Source organism: Amphibalanus amphitrite, unplaced genomic scaffold, assembly GCF_019059575.1.
Source record: "Amphibalanus amphitrite isolate SeventyFive unplaced genomic scaffold, NRLGWU_Aamphi_draft 001745F_arrow, whole genome shotgun sequence".
NCBI classification, from domain to species: domain Eukaryota; kingdom Metazoa; phylum Arthropoda; class Thecostraca; order Balanomorpha; family Balanidae; genus Amphibalanus; species Amphibalanus amphitrite.
The window spans coordinates 36,075-55,580 of record NW_024883238.1 but is presented as its reverse complement, the minus strand read 5'-3'; the positions used below and the strand labels follow the sequence as shown (position 1 = coordinate 55,580).

General features: G+C 52.8%; 2 protein-coding genes across 2 annotated transcripts in view; one reads left to right on the top strand and one right to left on the bottom strand.

Annotated features, from left to right (window-relative positions):
- LOC122374948 (zinc finger protein 771-like) overlaps positions 1–11,956 on the bottom strand; it is a 42,824-nt gene extending 30,868 nt beyond the window's left edge. Inside the window, exon 1 of the mRNA XM_043354035.1 lies at positions 11,890–11,956. The gene's annotated coding sequence lies outside the window, so the exon portion shown is untranslated. The remainder of the gene's footprint in view (positions 1–11,889) is intronic.
- On the top strand, positions 2,621–4,090 carry LOC122374949 (BTB/POZ domain-containing protein KCTD12-like). The gene has a single exon (XM_043354037.1). It carries the CDS (start codon positions 2,690–2,692, stop codon positions 3,434–3,436), a length of 747 nt encoding a protein of 248 aa, XP_043209972.1. The 5' UTR covers positions 2,621–2,689; the 3' UTR covers positions 3,437–4,090.
- Positions 11,957–19,506: the final 7,550 nt, after the last annotated feature.

Genomic DNA, 19,506 nt, shown 5'->3' with positions numbered 1-19,506 from the left:
CGGGGGATGGGGGCGTGGCACGGAGACGAATGGTGGATGAGTGTGACGTCGCGCCATCCATGACGTGGCTGGAGCTCATCCCCGTCATGGTGGCATGTTTGGTGTGAGGAGAGGGATGGGGCGGGCACCGCGTGCTGATCCGGTCCGATAACATGGGGGTGGTGGGGGTCTGGGGGGAGGGGATGGTCGGGGTCGCCACTGATTATGGCGCTGCTGCGTCAGCCCCTGTTCTGGACGGCGTTCCATGAGTCCGCTGTATCCGTCGAGTACGTGGCAACGAAAGAGAACGGCGCGGCCGACGCGCTCAGTCGGCACGACTTGGCGCGGTTTCCGGCGGCTGCGGCCACAGGCGGCCCAGTGTCCGGTCCGGCCCCCATCGTGTGTGGCGGAGTACCTACAGGACCCGAGCCGTGGAACCCACGTGCTGACAGGTACCGCCTGTGAACCCTGTGAACGGGACACGCGCGCATAATCTAGTATGAATACACATACCCTTGGTTCCTTTGGGGTGTTTGGCGGTGGCTCGCACAGAGCTGGAGGCGAAGATAAACCCGGGTGTTGACGGCCTTTCACAGCCAAACAGGGAGAGGAGTTGATCGGAGGACACGCTAATCAAGCATTAACGGGACGTTGAATCGTGATTAGCGGGCCGAGGTGACACGACGCGACACCGAGCCAGTGGGGTCCAGGGAAGCGGGAGGGGGAGGGGGGGGGGGCGATAACGAGAAGGGTGGAGAAGAACAAACAGAACCGCGCCGGCCGCGCGGCGGCCCCGCCGTGGTCGGCCGATAACACGCGCAGTGTGAGCCGAGCCGCGGTGCACGAGGGGTGCGCGGAGTGTTTGCCCACCCACCATCCCCATCATCACCGTCCTGTCCTTTGTTCCAAACGACCCTCGTCGTCCACCCGGGTTTGACGAAGCGGTGGCTCGCACAGAGCTGGAGGCGAAGATAAACCCGGGTGTTGACGGCCTTTCACAGCCAAACAGGGAGAGGAGTTGATCGGAGGACACGCTAAGCCCATTGCGAAGTCCTGAAGTCCATGCCAGGTACTGAAAGCCCGATTTCAGGTGTTTGACCTGACCTTGACCCGACCTGTGACCTCAAAATTCAACTTTAAAGTACTCATCTGAAGCGTCTCGTCGCGTTCTTTCGTTTGTCGCCTCGTGCGTTTCGCTGCGCCTATTGGTTCTCGAGTTATCGGCTGGGGGCGTTTAACGCCCCCCCCCCCCCCCAGCAAACGGTGGGTGGCGAAATACCCCAGCAACTGCCGGGTTAATTTGTTGTAGCGATATTTTTTTCGCTTATTCCCCTCCCACCTAAAAACCCCTAAATATTATTATTAAATATTAGATATTAAATATTATTATTAAATATTAGCGGCCCTGGTGGCGCAGTCGGTTAAAGGGACCCTCCCACCTTCAAAAAAGTTAATGAATTGGCATGAAAGTGATGTCGCTCGGTTCAGAAAGAGCAAAAACGAATATCTACCAAATTTCATTGAAAAATATTCACCGGTTTTCAAGATATAAGACTTTTACTTTTGTTTACTTTATGGGATCTCCGCTGTTCCTAGCGACTTTATTTGAAAGTGCGGCATTTGTTGCGCGCAAAGCAGCATATACCACCGCGTGCTACCAAACGTTTTAGTAAAAGATTTAAAATCGTTAGATCTCCGCTGACGTCACAAATTCTAAGGGGGCATACCAATGCATTAGCCCCTTAGAATCCGAAAACTGCAAGTTTGAAATTCGATATCTCTGAATTAAAGCATTTTTCGATGCTGTGAGTGCCCAAACCGGTATTTTCAGGCCATGGCCACCAATTTGGCTATCTCAACTCAAATCTAATGTTAAGGTGGGAGGGTCCCTTTAAGGCGTCGACCCGCGGTGCGGGCGGTGCCGGGTTTCGGGCTCGATTCCCGGTTCCGCCCGTTCCGCGGGCGTCGTCCCCGGCTGCGTCACCAGGTGTGGGGTAGGCTCCCACTTCAGCCGTAGCCTGGGGGCGGGGAATAGGACGGAGGGAGGAGCAGGTGCTCTCTCCTCTACCTAATTGGGACATGAGCCCGTTGGAGAGAGGTCCGACTAAATAAAAAAGAAATATTGACCTAGAGTCGCCAGATTTGCAGAGGCAAGATTTCCTGCACTGAAAGCATTGCGATTTGCGAAGTTGCGACAATTTGGTTAGACCGTGCAGGGGCTCACTTATGACGTCATAGGCCAGGGACCTAACCTGACCTGAAAATTCAGCTTGTGTCAAAAGCTTTGGCTTAAATCAAAGAAAAGGTGTGCCAGCTTTTAGCTCTCCATTACCGACCGGCGAGTTCAGTCCATTACCGACCGGCGAGTTCAGACAAATGGCGAAAAACCGTCGGTGGGCGCCCCCCCCCCTTCCACCTTCGGCCGGTGCGGGTTAAGCATTCTCCCCTCCCCTGGCTGGCCTGTCGGGGGCATCCAACAGCCACTGAACCGGACATCACCCAGAATCCGCGCCTTAACGGAGCGGAAAGTCACGTGCCACCATTTGGCGGGCCAACCGGGCGCCGGGAGTCGGCGCGCGCGCGCGCGGGGCCGCCGGCGTCGTCCGTCGTCGGCCCGCAGAGCCGGCGAGCCAGCACACATCGATCGAGCTCGGCGGCAGCAGGAGCGTGCCGCTGTCGGCCGCGCTCAGCAGACATGTGCCAGTGAACGATGAACGGTGACCCGGCCACGATGGCGGCGCAGGCCGGCGCCGGCGTGGTGGACCTGAATGTGGGTGGCGTGCTTTACACGACGTCGGCGGCCACGCTGACCTCCTGCGCCGGCTCACTGCTCTGCCAGCTATTCTCGGGAGAGACCAGCGAGCCGCCGCTCCGCGACGCCAAGGGACGCGTCTTCATCGACCGCGACGGCGTGCTCTTCCGCTACGTTCTCGACTTCCTGCGCAGCCAGAAGCTGGTGCTGCCGGAGAATTTCCAGGAGTGCGACCGGCTGCTGGCCGAGGCCGAGTACTTTCAGCTGTCGGAGCTGGAGGAGGCGCTGCGCGCGCCCGGCGGCCGGCCGCGCGACCTGGCCACCCGCTCGCCCGGCTGCATCACGGTCGGGTACCGTGGCACGTTTGCGTTCGGCCGCGACGGCCTGGCCGACGTCAAGTTCCGTAAGTTGGCCCGCATTCTGGTTTCTGGCCGCGTGGCGCTGTGCCGCGAGGCGTTCGGGGAGACGCTGAATGAGTCGCGCGACCCGGACCGAGGCCACGTGGACCGCTACACGAGCCGCTTCTTCCTGAAGCACTCGTTCCTGGAGCAGGCGTTCGACATGCTGTACGACGCCGGCTTCCGGCTGACGGCCAGCTGCGGCTCCGGCACGGCCAGCATCTCGGGCATCTCGGACAAGCCGGGCTCCGACTCGGAGGAGAACCGCTGGAACCACTACAACGAGTTCGTGTTCATCCGCGACTGAGCGGCGCCCAGCTGCGCAGCCCAGGTGAGGGCCCGGCTGACGCCGGCGGCCGCTCATGGCGGCACGGTGAGAGCCCGCTGTGCGGCACCATGGGGCGGACCGCCGGCCTGAGCCGACGTCGGCCCCGCCGCCGGCTGAGAGGTGCCGACCGCTGTCGGACGGCCGGCCCGACCGGCGGCGCCCATTCCCGTGAGTGACGATAAGTGCGGTCCGGCGGCGAGCAGCCCCGCTCGGCGGCCGCGGCTCGGCCACCCGAACGATGGGTGCGCGCCGGCGACGCATTAGGACATTGCTTTCAACGGCGGGCGACTGCCAGACCTCTCATCAGCCGAGAGTCGAAGATGAATCGCTATGTAACGGCGGCCGGTGTGTTACGGCAGCTGTAAATGTCTGCCGGGGAAGCGCGCGCGCCGGCCCAATATCCGCCCCCCGGTGGTGGCCTAGATGCCGGCCTCCGGCGCCGCCTCCAGCGTGCAGCAACTTATCCAATAACCTGGAAAAGCGGCCGCCCGGAAACGTCTGCCGTGCCGCGGCTACCGATCTGGCCATCCAGGTAACAGTTGGCGCCGGCGGACGCTGTGCTGGCCGCTCCCGATCGCTAGCAAAATAGTTAGAAGGCAGCGACGCTGCAGAAATACCTCCGCAAAAACCCTTTTTTTAAACAGGGCACGACTAAATTCACCTTCATATATTATGAATCTGAATTTCCTCTTGATGGTCGGCTTATATTTTAGTGTACTTTTATTTGCCGGGTTAAGAATGTTATAGCAACGTAACTATTATAAATCTTAAAAAGTCCGCCGCCGCCCACGCCCACGCCGCCGTCGGGGTTACTCCCAAAAAGGCTTATTGCGGCGCCGTCGATTGACGCAGGACGGTGAAATTTTGACGACTCGTGGGTCACGTCATTCAACAGGTCGTATTAAATTTTGGGCACGATGCGGCCGGGGGTGCGCCCGTGGCGCGTGCTCATGTGCGCCATAGGGTTAGCATTAGAATCGGCAAAAACAGGCCATTGCTCGGGAACGGTAAGGGCTACGGGGGTGAAATTTTCACACCAAGTCGAGCGCGTGCACTCAATTGTCGTATTAAATTTTCGAGGGTGTGGGTTCAGCGGTGTGCACGTGGTGGGGCCGCGACCGGCGCCGAGCAGAAGGCACGTGCTTTAGGCTCAGCAAAGGCTCAGTTTCTTCGCTTGCAAAACTGAGCGAAATCAGAGCCGGGAGGTCGTTGACCTTTGGCAATGAATACCGACGCCGGGCACCGCTCGCCAAGATGATTCGCCAGTAAATACAATTAATTTGTTCTTGCAATATCTCAGCCGTTTCTAGGCCGATTTAGCTGAAACTTGGACTGTCGGTGGTAGTGTAGTGTAGGGTAGGGTAGGGTAGGGTAGGGTAGGGTAGGGTAGGGTAGGGTAGGGTAGGGGATTGTAGGGTAGGGTAGGGTAGGGTAGGGTAGGGTAAGGTAGTGTAGGGGTAGGGTAGGGTAGGGTAGGGTAGGGTAGGGTAGGATAGGGTAGGGTTGGGTAGGGGTAGGGTAGGGGTAGGGTAGGGTAGGGTAGGGGTAGGGTAGGGTAGGGGATTGTAGGGTAGCGTAGGGTAGGGTAGAGTAGGGTAGGGTAGGGGTAGGGTAGGGTAGTGTAGGGGTAGGGTAGGGTAGTGTAGGGGTAGGGTAGGGTAGTGTAGGGGTAGGGTAGTGTAGGGTAGGGTAGGGTAGGGTAGGGTAGGGTAGGGTAGGGTAGGGTAGGGTAGGTTAGGGTAGGGTAGTGTAGGGGTAGGGGTAGGGTAGTTTAGGTTAGAGTAGGGTAGGGTAGGGTAGGGTAGTGTAGAGGTAGGGTAGGGTAGGGTATGGTAGGATAGTGTAGGGGTAGGGAAGGGTAGGGTAGGGTAGTGTAGGGTAGGTTAGGGTAGGGTAGGGTAGGTTAGTGTAGGAGTAGGGTAGGGTAGGGTAGGGTAGGGTAGGGGTAGGGTAGGGTAGGGTAGGGTAGGGTAGGGTAGGGTAGGGTAGGGTAGGGTAGGGTAGGGTAGGGGTAGGGTTAAGTTCAAAAAGTGCCTAACATACAAAACACTTGAACACCCCGCACCTATCACTTCACGACTCGTGGGTCACGTCATTCAACAGGTCGTATTAAATTTTGGGCACGATGCGGCCGGGGGTGCGCCCGTGGCGCGTGCTCATGTGCGCCATAGGGTTAGCATTAGAATCGGCAAAAACAGGCTATTGCTCGGGAACGGTAAGGGCTACGGGGGTGAAATTTTCGCTGTAAGTCGGACGCGTACACTAATTTGTCGTATTAAATTTTCGAGGGGGTGGGTTCAGCGGTGTGCACGTGGTGGGGCCGCGACCGGCGCCGAGCAGAAGGCACGTGCTTTAGGCTCAGCAAAGGCTCAGTTTCTTCGCTTGCAAAACTGAGCGAAATCAGAGCCGGGAGGTCGTTGACCTTTGGCAATGAATACCGACGCCGGGCACCGCTCGCCAAGATGATTCGCCAGTAAATACAATTAATTTGTTCTTGCAATATCTCAGCCGTTTCTAGGCCGATTTAGCTGAAACTTGGACTGTCGGTGGTAGTGTAGTGTAGGGTAGGGTAGGGTAGGGTAGGGTAGGGTAGGGTAGGGTAGGGTAGGGTAGGGGATTGTAGGGTAGGGTAGGGTAGGGTAGGGTAGGGTAAGGTAGTGTAGGGGTAGGGTAGGGTAGGGTAGGGTAGGGTAGGGTAGGATAGGGTAGGGTTGGGTAGGGGTAGGGTAGGGGTAGGGTAGGGTAGGGTAGGGGTAGGGTAGGGTAGGGGATTGTAGGGTAGCGTAGGGTAGGGTAGAGTAGGGTAGGGTAGGGGTAGGGTAGGGTAGTGTAGGGGTAGGGTAGGGTAGTGTAGGGGTAGGGTAGGGTAGTGTAGGGGTAGGGTAGTGTAGGGTAGGGTAGGGTAGGGTAGGTTAGGGTAGGGTAGGGTAGGGTAGGGTAGGGTAGGTTAGGGTAGGGTAGTGTAGGGGTAGGGGTAGGGTAGTTTAGGTTAGAGTAGGGTAGGGTAGGGTAGGGTAGTGTAGAGGTAGGGTAGGGTAGGGTATGGTAGGATAGTGTAGGGGTAGGGAAGGGTAGGGTAGGGTAGTGTAGGGTAGGTTAGGGTAGGGTAGGGTAGGTTAGTGGAGTAGGGTAGGGTAGGGTAGGGTAGGGTAGGGGTAGGGTAGGGTAGGGGTAGGGTAGGGTAGGGTAGGGTAGGGTAGGGTAGGGTAGGGTAGGGTAGGGTAGGGTAGGGTAGGGGTAGGGTTAAGTTCAAAAAGTGCCTAACATACAAAACACTTGAACACCCCGCACCTATCACCAACCCTTACAGTTTAATTAAAAACAGCTACCCAAATCTATCCAAATAATACATCTAAAAATACAAGTCAATCACCCAAACTAATGCACCCGTATCATAACATAAATCAAAACATACAGTTATCGCGTAAACCTGTACCTCTAGTCTACTATTATAAATCTTAAAAAGTCCGCCGCCGTCGGGGTTACGCTGCCGGCGTGACGCCCAAAAACGGCTATTGCGGCGCCGTCGATTGACGCACGAGGGTGAAATTTTTACCACTCGTGGGTCACGTAATTCAACAGGTCGTATTAAATTTTGGGCACGATTCGGCCGGGGGTGCACCCGTGGCGCGTGCTCATGTGCGCCATAGGGATAGCATTAGAATCGCGACCGGCGCCGAGCAGAGGGCACGTGCTTTAGGCTCAGTTGTTCGCTTAAAAAACTGAGTGGAAATAATCAGAGCCGGCAGGTCATTGACCTTTGACAACGAAGGCCGACACAAGGCACCGCTCGCCAAGGGGATTTGCCAGTAAATACAATTAATTTGTTTTTGCAATATCTCGGCCGTTTCTGGGCCGATTTAACTGAAACTTGGACTGTCGGTGGTAGTGTAGTGTAGGGTTGGGTAGGGTAGGGTAGGGTAGGGTAGGGTAGGGTAGGGTAGGGTAGGGTAGGGTAGGGTAGGGTAGGGTAGGGGTAGGGTAGGATAGGGTAGTGTAGGAGTAGGGTAGGGTAGGGTAGGGTAGGTTAGGGTAGGGTAAGGTAGGGTAGGGTAGGGTAGGGTAGGGTAGGGTAGGGTAGGGTAGGGTAGGGTAGTGTAAGGGTAGGGTAGGGTAGGGTAAGGTAGGGTAGGGTAGGGTAGGGTAGGGACTAGGGTAGGGTGGGGTAGGGTAGGGTAAGGTAGCTTAGGGTATGGTAGGGTAGTAGGGTATGGTAGGGTAGAGTTAGGTAGGGTAGAGTTAGGTAGGGTAGGGTAGGGTAGGGTAGTAGGGTAGGTTAGGGTAGTAGAGTAGGGTAGGGTAGGGTAGTAGGGTAGGGTAGGGTAGGGTAGGGTAAGGTAGGGTAGGGTAGGGTAGGGTAGGGTAGGGTAGTAGGGTAGGGTAGGGTAGGATAGGGTAGGGGTAGGGTAGGGGTAGGGTTGAGGTAAAAAAGGGCCCAACATACAAAACACTTGAACACCCCGCAACTATCACCATCCCTTACAGTTCAATTAAAAACAGCTACCCAAATCTACCCAAATAATACAGCTAAAAAGTCAATCACCCAAAACTGCACCCGTAACATAACATAAATCAAAACATACAGTTATCGCGTAAACCTGTACCTCTAGTAGCCATAAAATGTCAGTTGTCATTTGCACGGTGTGTGATTTTTTCTCGGTGAACTCAGCCAAAAACAAGGTTATTGGAGCGAGACTTTCGACATTTCGCTTGCAGATCCGCTTGAAATGCTTTCATTAATACAAACCGAGTAGGGCTATTCTCAGTTTTACAATTATTTCAATTTGCAACGTCTCATATGGTTTCAAAGAAATGGAACATCCTAACAATCTTGTCCGAGATTTTTCAGGGTCAATGTAAAATAAACATTGAACCAGGAAACATGAGACATCACTTGGTCTTTGTGACGCAAATCCGTGGGACCATTGCTGCAAATATATCAGTTTTAGTTGAAACGTTTCGAGACCTATTTTACTTATAACATTTTGTCAAAAGCTATAAACGCAAACTCCGAGATGCGGACGACTAGAGTCGCCGCGAATCGGCCGGCCGCTCCGAGGCTGCGCCTTTGTGCGGCGACTGGCGGTTTGCTGTGACGACCAAACTGCTGGTGACGGTGCTCGTCCCAGCCGGCCTGTCTCAGTCTGTGATGGCCGCGGCCCGAGCCGTGCACGTATAGTTCGGCTAGCGGCGGCGGCGGCGGCGGCGGCGCGGTGCCCGGCCGCGGTGTTTGGCATATTGTGAACCGTGGACGCTGCCAATCGATAACAGCGAACCGTTAAACAGAGCCCTGGCTATATCCATGAACTCCACGGTGCTAAATCAACGTCATCTCACAGTTTAAGCAGTTCATGACTTGTCTGAGCATAACAGAGCTTAAAGTTTGGTAGACCTTTGTTGTTGCTTCTGTCGGCCTACCACTTCCCAGTGTGCATTCAAAGTTTCCAAAACTTGTCGTGCCCTGCGGTATGACATCAGCCGCCCTGAGGCCGCGAACCGTGGCCACACACCGCCGCCCCCGCCGCCGGACAGCGCCGCCCCCATAGACAGTCGGCGCCGCACGATATTTCAATGTGTTTCTTTGTAAGCTAGTGAGGGGCGGTTAGCGCGTGAAGCCAGTCGTCTGCTGGCGGGTTGAGAGAGTCGATAGTAGGCGACTAGCGATGGGTGCCGATGGTGAGGTCTGTTGGACGCGATCGGGACGGTATGGACCCTGATGGGTGCGATCGGGATGGTATGGACCCTGATGGGTGCCGATCGGAGTGGGGTGTGAGCCCGGGCGGGTGCCGATCGGAGTGGGGTGTGAGCCCGGATGGATGCCGATCGGAGTGGGGTGTGAGCCCGGACGGGTGCCGATTGGGGTGGAGTGTGAGCCCGGCCAGCCAGCGGACCGAGTTCGGCCTCCTATCTGTCGGCGGTGAGGCCTCAGTGCTCTCTGTTCGCTGTTACGAACGCCGTTAATGTTAGCGTGTGTTTGAACGTACGTGTAGTTGGAAATTACACTATGCTGCTAATACAGTACGAAAATGTCCAGCGGTTTTTCCAGCAGTCGAAATCAGCACAAATGTCGGATGTGGATCCGCACCTGCACGGTTAAAGGGAATAGTTCACGTTCCTCAAATTAGTTTTTTTCAATGTATTTACAATTTCTTGCTCAAAATGATCAGAAAACAAACCTTTTAAAAAGGTTATTTTCTATATTTTGGTATAGAAAACCCGTTTTTATCTTAATTAATTAGAGGCTACGTACCTACTATTTGCAGCGGAAGGTAACGATGCATTGACGATGCCAACTCTGTGACAGGTGGCTGCATTCCTGGCATTCTTCTACTATGGACACATTTCTTTAGGGTAAGGTGCCTAATTAGCGACTCTTTCCGATTTGCGACCTACCTCCCTACAGAAAAACTGGCAGGAGAAAACGGGGTAAAAACATCGTCAAAAGGTCAGCCATACTTTGGTTATCAAATTAAATTTTTTCCGGTCGTCGATGTTTCTGGTGGGACGTTTCAGGTGAGTTTAAATAAAAATGACGAGTTTCTTATCCAAAACGTGTGTTTGGTCCCTCTCTGATGAAAAGCGATGCACATTAGGATGATGCACCTTTTTTATTCTGAATCGACATTCCTTTTTTAATTGATTGCCGTTTTCCCATAGTGAATCGCTCAACTGTACACAGCATGGCGGTTAAAAATGTGTCGCAACTCATATTTCCTATTTGCGCCTGACATGGTCCTGACGTAGCTCAAGAAGGGAAAGAAACGGGAAAAGAGAGAAATGAAAATGAGGTGTTACTGAAGCTTGCAATGTGTGGCAGGGGATGCCAAATGTCCTCACCGACTGCAGGGGTGCCGAATTCAGCGCGGAGCTCGAATATCATACAAGATAGCCCGCAAAATTTGTGTTTCCGCCTTCTTTTCGCCTTCGGTGCATCACGTGATCAGTTTTTACTCACGTAAATGTGTTGGATAAACGTTCCTGTTCGAGTGATTGAGTGCTTTGCGTATAGGTTACCTTTTTGAGATCATATTTCATCTTTTCAGGCGTCGCATTTTTTGCCATTTTTAATATGGGGAAACCCATGACTTATTAGCGACCCTCCCCGGTCGCTAATCGGGAAGAGTTCCCTATTAGCGTTTTTTTTTTTTTTGCAATGGTTTGCCATTATGCTCACTACAAATAAGTTAGTGAATAGGTATTGGGGCAGAAAATGACTATATTTTAATAGAAAAATGAACGATCTCTCTGAAAATCAAGCCAGTAACACAGTGGCACCCACAGAGCGTGAGCAATGACGGTTCAAATTAAGGGGGTCGCTAATTAGGCACCTTACCCTACATGTGACTCTTTTCAGAACCAGAAATGGATTGCTTTGCCAAGTGTGGTCGCTGGGGCGGAAAAAGCTCCTGATTTGTGCTAGTCTCAGCTCAAGCTACAAAACTGCTATTCCAGTTCAAAATCCCATGTCAAAAGTGATATATTTCCTTCAACCCGCTCCCTAGTGGGGGGGGGGGGGCTATTTTGCCCCCCCCCCCGACTTTTCGACATATCTCCAGAACCGCTACGCCAATCATCACCAAACCCTCAGTACCCTCCCGGGCATCAATTTTACACATTGTGACCAAAAACTTTCCGAAAGCTATGATAGGCTGGCCGCAAAAGACGTCAGAGTGACGTCATGTTCTGCCGTTTTCGACCCCAAAAAGGTTTCGCGAGAAGAGCTATCAGGGTTATAGCTTTGGAGATACAGAAAAGCTTTTAGGACATAAAAGGTGTAGAATTAGCAAGGCTACGAAACTGCTATCTCGGAATTTTTATTTTTTTGAATTTTGACCCCCCAAAGAAATTTCTTTTGAATATAATTTCAAAAAATCCAAAAACGTTTTTCGATTTTCAAAAAAATCGGAATAACTATATGTGATATCCCTTACCGACTTCTATTCACATACCAAATTTTAGATCGCTATCTCTTTTTTTGGCCAAGTTGGAGCGAAAAAACCTGTTCAAAATTGATGACGTTAAATTTTCAAGTTCAATTTTTAGCAATTCTAGACCACGTAGCACAAAACAAAGACAACCGTGACGAGCTGCATCGAAAGACTCGCCGTGACGAGCTGCATCGAATCAATATACCCATTTTATGCAAAAATATCAACTTTGAAATTTCACCTTTTTTGACCTGACCTTGACCTAACCTGCACCAGAAAGTGACCTAAACCGTTCCTGATGGTCTTATAACCACCACCATTGAGTTTGAAATGAAGAAATTGGCCATAAAACATGCATCATATGCTGACCCTTGGTGACCTGACCTGATATTATCAGTGCCCTCCAAAAGCAACATATGTACGTAAAATTTGGGGACAGAGTATGTATATCTTCCTCCTTCCTCGCCCTTTCCGGATTACCTAAATACTTTTCAAGCCACTTACCTTTCAGCCAAATGGACCACTCATCTTTCTTATTTTGTAAATATTTCTGCCGTCTCTTGTATCTGGCTTTCCTAGCACGCGTCGGCATTATTAATGAGGCTGAACCGGCTGAACTGTCAAATTAAGTTCAAACCAACCACTCAGGAAATGAGGAAACAACTGGAATATTTTTCACAATAGGTTGGTACCCTCGTGACTCGAATCCTGCGTAATTAACACGTGACATTAATTCCATATTCTAACACAATATATGTAGCATCGAGGCCAAAATCACTAGAGCACAGTCGAGCTCGTGGTATTGACCTAATAACAGAGCCAAGGCCCGAACAGAGCCATTGTATGTGACCTTGTAAACTTGTTGTAAATGACAAAGGGTTCAGTTGGGTGTTTATTTTGGTTGTCATGGTAACCGGAAACAAGTTGCACATTTGTGCCCGTTGCACATATGCTTCTTGACAGACGATTCACGACTCAACATTTCTATCATAAATAGATGTTTCATCGAAGTGTTGGATTCAAAACATCCATGAAATATAGGTGAAAAAGCATGACATTGTTGTACCATTTTCCATATTTTCTTAGGTCATCTCTATTTGGTAATTCAATAATGGCCCGCTATTGATAATGTCGACCCAGTCGGTTTTGTGGCTTTTGTGTTTTACGCTTTATAAAGCCGTCAGCGAAGATTGCACCGATAAAATCGTCATCAGTGTCAGGATATGGCAATGTTTAGGTATAAAAAAACATATCCCATAGGTCAGCCTTTTGTGATCAGCCTACCACATAAGTAGGTACATATGCATAAATACCGTTACGTGCTACATCCACAGCTAAGCTGGGGGGATCCGTGCTATCGTAAGTTATATCGGACGTGGCTGCGAAACTTCTCTCGGTACGAAACTTCTCTTGATCGGAAGAAAATCGGAGGGATGAAAAAGAAAGAGCGGCCCATCGGAGCTACGTTGTACGTAAGTTGTTTCGCAGCGTTTAAATGCCAGTTTTACTACGATTTAAATGCCAAGCAGATCAGCTGACCTCGTAGTACCATGTCGATAAGGTCGAATTCCCCGATCGTCTGTAGTGTAAAAGTGACCCCTATTGCAAATGGGCTGTCAGGGACATCTCCTCCTCTGTTAATTTGGAGGGATCATGTGTCGGCATTCCCACGTTCGTTTCGGAGTCCATCTGTTCCATTTGGAGCCCGTCAGTTGGCGTCAAGAGTTGGCGCAGCGAGCGCCCCGAAGACTGCGTCTGCGCACGAGGCTTCGCGATGGAGGAGTATTTTGACGAAATCGCCCTCGCTGCAGAAGAAATAGAGGGACTTGTTGAGAAAGAGGAGGCCGCAGTGTGCCGACGACTTTAAACTGTACGCCAACGACCAAACGACCAAGGCAATCAGGGGGCGCTCAGATGATCGGGAGGTTTCAATTGATCAGGGATCCACCAGGTGACCAGGGAACCCTCTGATAACCAGGGGCCCTTCGAGTAACCAGGGACTCCTTCAATAACCAGGGACCCCTCAGTAAACGGGGCCCGGGGGCCACTCAGGTTACTGCAAGAGACAGGGGTCCCTTATAACCAGGAACCGGCAAGGTGGTCCGTTTTTGACAAAGCTGTTATTGACGTCATGTGCGAGCCCTTTGCCACCAGCAGAGGGCCCTTTCAAGCCTTTATAGGGCCGTTTAACGTCTCTTGAGTTTCCTTTGAGGCTAAGGGCCTCTTCAGCAGCCGAGGGGTCTCTGAGGCCTTTTTGAGGGCCTCTTAACGTCAGCTGAGGACCGTTGGACGTCATCTGAGGACCGTTTGGGGCCTTCTGATGGCCAGTAGATGCCAACTGAGTGCTCTCTGACACCAGCTGAGGGCACCTTGACACCAACTGGGGGCCTCCTGACACCAGCTAAGGGCGCTTTTATATTTGACATGCGCTCAGGGCCCTTTGACGCCCTTTGAGACCTTCTGAGGTCCGTTTGACGCCAGCAGAGGACCCTTTGGGGTCATATGAGGGCCCTTTGCTGCCTTCTAAGCGAACTTTGAGGCTTTTTGATGGCCGCTTGACGCCAACTGAGGACCGTTGCGGTTGGACTCCAGTTACGGACCGTTTGATGCCTTCTGATGGCCATTTCGCGCCAACTAAGGGCCCCTGACACTAGCTGGGGGCCCTCTGACACCAGTAAGGGCCTTTTAAGGCCTTCTGAGGTCCGGTTAACGCTAGCGGAGGGCCTTTTGAGGCCAAATGAGGGCCCTTTGAGACCTTATAAGGGCTCCTTGAGGCTTTTGAGGGCCGCGTGACGGCATCTGAGGACCGTTGTACTCCAGATGAGACCGTTTGAGGCCTTCAGATGGACTTTTGGCGCCAGCTGAGGAGGGCTCACTGACACCAGCTGAGGCCCTCTCACACAAGCTAAGGACTCTTTAAGGCCTTCGGAGGGTCGTTTGACGCGAGCTCAGGGCCCTCTGACGCAGGTTTAGGGCCCTTTGATGCCCTTTAAGGTCTTCTGAGGTAGGTTTAACGTTGGCTGAGAGCCCTTTGAACCCATCTGAGGGCCCTTTAAGGCCATCTTTGGCCCTTCATTTGGCCATCTGAGGGCTCTTTGACACCAGATGAGGGCCATTTGACGCTAACCGAGGGCCCTTCGAGACCATCTGAGGACCCTGTGACCCCATCTGTGGGCCCTTTGAGGTCTTTTGAGGACCATTGAAATTTCGCCACAATACCCTTGGCTGCGCTACTGGGCATTTATGGACTCGTATGGGCCTGCTGGAGAACGAGATGGGCCCTCCCGGTCTTTTCAATCATTATTTCAGTTCATTTTGCATGGTCTTCGGCGGTCTAAAGATTAGGGGCCCCAACTCGAATGGGGGGGGGGGGAGGCCCGTGTGCCCTCTCCTGTGTGCGGCCTTGCCGACACTACACCGCTTCCCCTCCCTCCGCCATAAACGCACCGCTGTTAGGCGCCGACAAATACGGACCGGCGCCGCCACCGGCTCCCCCGCGGCCTGCCTCGCGTTGACATAGCCCTTCCCGAACACCAGTGTAACCCCCACGCGGCCTAGGTATCGCCGCGCCCACCTGTCCGCGGCGCGGCCTCTGATGGCGTATCGGATCATTGATGGTGCGATACATGTTTTGGGTCAGATTTTCGCAATTAACGCGAAAAATTGCCCAAAACACTTTTTAAATTTCAAAATTGAAATAAACATAATTTCAAAAATGACGTGAAAGTGACCGTTTTCAACGTGTAAATATAAAACGCTCTAGCGCCGCCATTTTTGAAGAAATCGACTTCAAATTTTGCACACGTGTTCATCAACCATATTTGTTTAACATATATTTCGGTTTTGTGAAAATTTTAAAAATTTCTTATATTTTTCTATTGAGAAAGAGGTAAAACTTCGCTACGATCGGCCTTCCGATCGACCGAGAAGAATCGTAAAGTTATTTCGTATGTTCACCATTTGCGATACAACTTGCGTAACTACTTAGCCTCCGATTCGATGGATCCCTCCAATATCTGCTCCGATACAACTTACGTTTGATCGCAACTGCGATGTGCCTTGCGATCACATGGATCCCCCCAGCCTTATTAGTATTTTACGCATGTACTTACTAGCAAGTAGGTACCGCCACACGCCACCCGCAGCAGCTCTCGGCGCCGGGGATTCGTTCTCCCGCGTCAGGTACCGGTCGACACGTGTCGGCTCTCGGCGCGCTGATAAGGAGAAGTGACGGCTCGGAGCAGTCCGGTCAGGTTCGGCGCTGGTTGCGTGAGCCGCTCAACAGGCTGATGCTGCGACCGGCAGGGACGGACGGCGGTGGATCGTGCGGGGTCGATAGGCCGGCCACCGCTGGTGGATTTACATTGGATATGGGCTGTCTGTCGGTGTCAGACACCCACACAGGATGGCCGGCCGCGCCGCGACCCCACCGCTGCCGCCGCGGGCTACCGACGGGACGCCCCGCCAGTTCACACGAGAAATCCACCGACCAACTCAGTGAATTCTCCTCAAATTGACATTCCTCAGTCCTGTCATCAGAGGGGTTCGACAAATTTCAGAGAACCTCAAATTCTTGCTTTATTTCTTTCACGGCTTTCACGGCTCTGTCGTCTGCGAGAATAAAGTCCAGCAAAATACAGCACTCGGCCAGTTCAGAAAGTCTCCGCTAAGCTCCTTCCTATATCCGCATTTCTATAGCAAAATGAGCTGATACTGTGCAATCGCTGGAAGAGCACTGCCTATTCGAAATAATACGGAGTAAATCTGTGTAGCGCTCCATTCGGCGTGCGCTGGCCGCCGATGCACGGTTCCATCTACTCCAACCAGGGCGGTGTTTTTCTGTCGAGCAGAGGCTCCATTTCGGCGAGCAGAGCTGGCGGCTGACGAGGCACCGTCGTCTTCCGAGCATACATACACCGGCGATAGATATCGACCGGCGGCGGCGGCGGCGGCAAACGGGGCGCACGGCGGCAAACATCGCCCACTGATCAGTCCCCGTCCCAGTCCATACACCCGCCGCGCAGGGCACAGACGGAGCGGGGCGCCGCCAAAACTCTACAGACCTCTGCACCGAGTGACGAAAATCGAGACCACACCGCTCAAACGCATCGGAGCTGTACCCGAACAGCTCTTACACCGGGGCCGTGCCGAAATTGGTGCTATGAGTTATCAACTTATCACCCATCCTCGTGACAAGCTCAGTCACACCTCTCTACCGTCAGGTCGCGAGAACTCGGCTGGAGGCTCCATTAGTTGCCTGTGGCTTTTGTCCCCGCCGGGCATATCGTCCCGTTCACCACCACTCGACACCGGCTAACGGCGCGGTGGCCGACCACTGGTCAGCACTGGTCAGCACTGGTCAGCACTGGTCAGCAGCAAGGCTGGGAGAGAGAGAGAGAGAGAGAGGGGGGAGAGAGAGATAGAGGGAGAGAGAGAAAGAGAGAGAGAGAGAAAGAGAGAGAGAGAGAGAGAGAGAGAGAGAGAGAGAGAGAGAGAGAGAGAGAGAGAGAGAGAGAGACAGAGAGAGAGAGAGAGAGAGAGAGAGAGAGAGAGAGAGAGAGAGAGAGAGAGAGAGAGAGAGAGAGAGAGAGAGAGAGAGAGAGAGAGAGAGAGAGAGATGGAGATAATATCTAACTTTAAACTCACATCAAAGGTAACAAGTAGGTCAGATTCCAGTTTCTTCTTCATCGCGACGCATAATGAGTGGTTTACCTTTTGATGATTAATAAATTTAGTTATTAATCATCAAAAGAACAGACCTCACAATCTCTTTCCTCCCGACCGCGGTCAAACATGCATTAAGAACAATGTTTGCTTGCAGGGGCATACGAAGTGCCATTTTATGCACTCATGAATTATGGATGAACGAATGCCTGTTCGGATTACGTTGTGCGCCCTCAGTAGGTGCTTACACCCATTCTCTCTGTGTAATATGACTGCCAGTCGACACCAGGTAACGCGCTTTTTGCAGCGCCCCAACAAACCCAGTATAATGTGTTCTGTTGCCTCCCCTCCCCAGTTTACCTTTGTGTCCGCGGGGTGCGCCTGTTCAAACAGCCGTTAAGCCACCTCGCGCCCAGCGAACGGCCGAGCCCCCAATTTATGGCTACATCGCGCGGTCCATTAGGGTAACATCACACGCCGCTCGTCGTCACTAACGGCCACACGCACGGCACGGCGCTCGCGGCGGCCCGCGCGCGGTCGGCCCGCAGACGAACCGGCGCCAATCTGAGCGCGGCCCGACAGAGGAGCGGTCAGCGGGAGTGGAGTGGCACAGTCGTCTGCCCTCTCCTGACCGCAGCCGCCGGCGCACAGCCGGCGCCTGCGAATCAAATGCAGAGGCGGGGGTCACGGAACGAGAAGCTGTCAGACGAGGTGCTGGATTTTAAAAGCGACCACTGACTTGGTGATTCCCACACACCATAGACGGGCCGATCGCCGATCAGCTAGCCATGCTATAACTGTCACCTGGTGGCTTTTGGGGTGGGTGGGTGTGCGTGTTTTTTTTTGGGTGGGGGGGGGGTAGAAGTGAAAGAGCCAAGCCAATACTTTTTGTCGCCCTGATACGCTTTGTAGAAAGCCGTCAAGTCTGAATAGTGGTGGGAACTGGGAAAGGAGTTGGAATGTACCAATAAGCGTTAACTCATGAAGATGACCATATGTACACCACAATACGGTTTATTCTATCAATGTCTAACGGTGGAATCATTTGGTAATTCCTTCCATCGTCGAACTCCTCTTGGAGATTAACTTTTAATCATCGCTTCACTGAACACTAACAGCTTCCCGTTTCTAAAAATCTGAGAACTATTTTCTGGTGAGCTCTTGCATGAAATTAATGCGCTAAAGTGCGAATTATTTCTGATCGGCTAAAAATGGCGATAAATTGTATATTGGCGAATAGGAGACAAAAAGAGCGTCCTTAAGTCATGATTTTAACTTTGCACGAGTGTTTAACTTTTTTGTTCGTGGCGGACACGGGGAGGTGGACTCAACTCCGGGAAATCTTAACACTTAACAGCCAACTTATTCGGAACATAACCTGGCGTCAATCGCTCGACAATGTACAATTGGCCATCTCTTGGCATACAACACCTTTAGTTACTACTCTGAAATTATTCTACCCATTTCTACCATTTCAGCAGCAAAAATTAGCGTTGCAACTTGCATTAGGCAAGAAAACGCAAGAAAAAGTATATGGCTTTATCAATACCTATAGATGGAAACGACCTGAAAATAGTTTTCCTTGACAAGCTATATAATGAAATTTGCGCCTAATGCAACTTTCTACCTCGCGCCCTCCCGTATGGGTACGATGTCACCGCTGCTGGTCGTTGTTGTCCGTTTGCCTGCAAACGCAGCCTGTGGATGGAGCCGGGACGGGATGCCGCGTTTGCCGCCCGTGTACCGCTGACCTCTGTACTGCCGGCAGGCACGGCGGTATCTGTTAACGAGCCGGCTCAGAGCGGGTAATACCTCCGGCCGCCTCTCGGGACCGCCCACGACCCGGCGCGGTAGCACAAATAATTCCTGCTGTTGCTGCTCGGAGCGCGATCTGAGAGTGGCCCTCTGCCCGCACCCGCCGCTCCCTGGAGCTCCCCACCCTCCCGACATCGCTGCCGCGTCAGCAAAAAGCCGCCTGCCGACGACCGCGGTGGCAGCCACCCACTCGGCGGCGAGAGTCTGAGAGTGTCCAGTGTGCACCCCCAGAGTCTGAGAGTGTCCTGTGTGCACCCCCAGAGTCTGAGAGTGGCAGTGCCCAGTGTCCACCCCCAGAGTCTGAGAGTGGCAGTGGCCACCCCGAGAGTCTGAGGGTGGCAGTGGCCACCCTGTGAGTCTGAGAGAGGCAGTGTCCAGTGTCCACCCCCAGAGTCTGAGAGTGACAGTGTCCACCCGAGAGTCTGAGAGGGGACTCCCAATGACTCCCAGCCTGTATGGAGTACCTATGAGCAGTCCACCCCGAGAGCCTGATTTTTTCAGTTGACAATAATAAATATATGTATTTTTTACGAGATCTGTTGATGGGGCTCGTGTGCCCCTGAACATTTGTGCTGTCTATTGTTCTAACTCATTAAAGAGTCAATAGTGTGAACGAGTCGAGACATATTACGCTTCCCTCCA

Excerpts from the sequence above, each read along its gene's own strand:
- LOC122374949 (XM_043354037.1), top strand. The coding sequence starts at position 2,690 with ATGAACGGTGACCCGGCCACGATGGCGGCGCAGGCCGGCGCCGGCGTG.